At 33.9% G+C, this 3,587-nt stretch overlaps 1 protein-coding gene across 1 annotated transcript in view; it reads left to right on the top strand.

Moving 5' to 3' along the window:
• Nucleotides 1,596-3,587, top strand: part of LOC107644757 (serine/threonine-protein kinase pakG-like) — a 3,914-nt gene continuing 1,922 nt past the window's right edge. The window contains exons 1-3 of the mRNA XM_016348681.2: nt 1,596-1,859; nt 1,937-2,025; nt 2,248-3,363. Coding sequence (XP_016204167.1) covers nt 1,628-1,859; nt 1,937-2,025; nt 2,248-3,363 — 1,437 coding nt within the window. The 5' untranslated portion in view covers nt 1,596-1,627. The remainder of the gene's footprint in view (nt 1,860-1,936; nt 2,026-2,247; nt 3,364-3,587) is intronic.

Below are 3,587 nucleotides of genomic sequence, written 5' to 3'. Positions count from 1 at the left end.
TTAATTTTTCAATGAACTTAAAAAAATAAAAAAATATATATTTCAAAGAGGAGGGAGTATTAATTAGAGTTTGATAGGAGAAACTTCTCATTTATTTCTATTGTAAAGTCTCCTCTATTGAGATGTTCCGTGCCACACACTCAAAAGTTGGATAGTGAGATTATCCACAAAATTCATCCAATTCAATATATACAGGGAATAACGATGCTTAAATATATGTCTATCATAATTTCCACTTTGGACTGATTTAATCATTTATGGGGAGTGAGTATAATAAAAGTTGTATGAGATTGAGGGAGCAAATTATTGTCTCCCTTTATCACTAATTTTCATCTTTAATGATATTTATTTTTAATTTGGCAAATCAAAAATTAATCAATCACATAAAAGCTAACACAACATTTTAATACAATCAAAGGAGAACTATGGCCCAAAATTTTTAATTTTTAAAATTTTTTTCTTCTTTAACAAATTACATTTTTGTTTGTCTTATAAAACCAGCTAGCTTGCTCCATTTCTGGTCCAACTAACTACATATATAACATTGATATAATTTTTAATTGAAGTACTTGGAATCAAATTAATATATAAGATAAGAATCTTAACATAAAGAATTGAGGTAGCTAGGATATCAATCTGGCTATGCCCCACAAAAGATTTGAAAATAATGAAAAAATGAAGAGGAAAGTGAGAGGGAATGGGATAGTTAAATAAAATAAAATTATTATTAGATTAGGATAGAAAAATAGTTAAAGGGTGGTGGTTGTTGTTACATTGCAGATCCCCAATAAATTACTAGGTTTTGAATTAGTTAACGTTAATTAGAAACAAGTACGAATGTGGGAATCACATTGTTGTACGGGGTCGGCAGCGAGCAGAACTGTGCCTCCATGTTATTCATCACATGACATGACATGATGATATCATATCATATCATATCAGATCATATCATATGCTTCTAACCATAATAATGTTATCGAAATGCATTTTCACAGAGACAAATTAAATTGAAGAGAGCGTGGTCATTTCGTCATCTTCTCCAACTCACTTCCCAATAACACATACTCTCCACTCTCCACCAGAAACTTGCTCTAGCTCCTCCTCTGCCAAACCCTGCTCGGAAGTGCGTGCAATAATAAACAAAATAATTAATGAGAGAAATACGTTTCTAACCATTTAAAAAATTTATGTATTATTTTATTATGATAAATTTAATTAAAAAAAGTATGAGAAGTCAATGAAATATTTATATAATGTATATAACGGAGATTTAGAGAGTATTAAAAATATAATCATTAGTGTTACCTTTTTTCATTAGTTGAAACTTTTAGGATGAGTGGTATCATGACATGATATTAAAACTCTAGATTCGAAAGGTCAAGACTTCGATCCTTGGATTAATATTATGTTGAGAGATGGTCCTCCAAATATATGTAGTTATGTAGATTGGGCCACACAATTGTAAGATGTATTTAAAAAAGATGTAAAAGAATGGGGGTTGTGAGTGTACTTATTGTGTGACTATTTTATTATTAGGTAGCTAAAGGATCCGGCTTTCTCGCTTCTTCAAATCATTCATCACCCCCATCTCTTCTCAACTACATCATCATCATCATCATTATCAATTATGGGAAAGGATTGGTATTGGTCTAGTAGATCTTCCAAGAGAAGTAGTAGTAGTAGTAGTGCTACAACAACAATATCACAAGCTGAACCACCACCACCACCACCACCTCCTTCCGGTTGCATGTGTGCCGTCTTTCACTTGTTTCATTTCCATCCATTTCATCCCTTCCCTACCACCGCCGCCGTACATCACCAACAAAAGTCATCACCACAAGATCTTCCCCTTCCCCAAGGTATGTATCTATATAGCTACATTATTCCCTTCTTTAAACTACATTCTTATGACTTGATTATGGTTTATTTTCATCAGCACCTAGGAATAGCTTGGAAGAATCACACCATCTTTCTACTACACAACCCTCAAATATCATCGAACAAGAACAACACTTCAAAATTCCAGTAAGTAGTTTTTTGTTCTAATTAATTAACCACACTTATGTTGCGTTTTCATTTTCAGTATTTTCTGTTTTTAAAAAAGAAAAAAACAAAATAGTACTGTGTATACTGTCTTTTGTTTTTTCTTTTGCAAAATTTTTAAAACAAAAAAGAAATGCATTCTTTAGTTTGCATCAATTGTTAGTTTATGAATATGATGGTTTTGAGTGGAAAAAACTACTACAGAAGAAGATACAAGTGATGAAAACTAGTGAAGTTGACATGTGTTGTTCATCAATGGAATCTCCGGGGACATCAGCAAAGACACCAACATTAGTAGCAAGGTTGATGGGTCTTGATCTTCTACCTCCACCTTCTTCAAACTTGTCATCACCCTCTTGTTCATCTTCATCATGCATTTCCACACCAAATCTGCACCTCTTATCCAAACACAGGAACAGCACTGACTGTGTTATTGTTGATCACTCCTCACCAAGAACAAGATCAGATCTTGACTACTATCACCACAGGCTCTCCCTCCAAATCAACACCAACAACAACAAGGACGAGGATTTGGAGATGATGCGGTTCTCATCATCATCATCATCATCATTACTCTCAAAAAGGAACAACCATTTTGATGACAACCATAATAATAATAATAATGTCTCTAATGGCAGAACAAGTTCTTCTTCTTCATCATCATCACCAAGCCATTTGGCAAGGCAAATTGTAAAGCAAGTTAAGAAGAATGTGATGATGAACAGTGGTAGAAAAGTTGGACAAGACATCACCAACACAATCAAACAAAGAGAACCACAACTTGTTACCCAAATCAAACTTAAAAAGAAACTTTCTTCCAAGCCATCATCACCATCACTTGATAATCATCATGATTCAAACTCATCATCTTTTTCTCCAAGGTTAAGGTTCATAGAAACCAAAAACAACAGCCACAAGCCACCAGCTGCTCCACCATCACCACCACCACCACCACCACCACAACAAGTGGAAGAGCTTCCAAGAGTTTTGATAAGGCCAAAGGAAGAAGGGTCGTTGCAGCAGAATCAGAAATCATCATCATCAGTGGCAAAATGTACTAAGAAGGTGAACAATGAAAAGTTCAGCTCATCATCAAGGCTCAAAAAGCAAGAGGAGCCATTCATAGTTCGACCAACTTCACCACCAACAACTAGAACCGGTGACATCATCATCAAGAATGCCACAAAAACCCATCATAAGAAGACTCATCCATTGTCCAACAATCTTCTCAATAACATCAACACTGTCGTCCCCAACCTTTTCCCTATCAAGACTGAAGCTTCTCCTCCACCAACCAAAATTAATCACAATAAGAAGCAGGTAATAATTAGCCATATGTACTTTCATTCTTTCAGGTGTTTTCTATTCTTTTGTCCATAAAAATGTTTCAAAATTATTCAGGACTTGCCATTTAGTTCAAAGTTTAATTATATGTCCCACCTATTTTGGTTTCTAATATTTGAAAATATATATTTGTGAAGATCTTATTTTTAATAGACATACTTATATTTTAAAAACTAAAATTTTAAGTTATATATAATGTC

This window comes from Arachis ipaensis, chromosome B05 (assembly GCF_000816755.2).
Source record: "Arachis ipaensis cultivar K30076 chromosome B05, Araip1.1, whole genome shotgun sequence".
NCBI classification, from domain to species: domain Eukaryota; kingdom Viridiplantae; phylum Streptophyta; class Magnoliopsida; order Fabales; family Fabaceae; genus Arachis; species Arachis ipaensis.
This window is presented reverse-complemented; position numbering and strand designations above follow the sequence as displayed.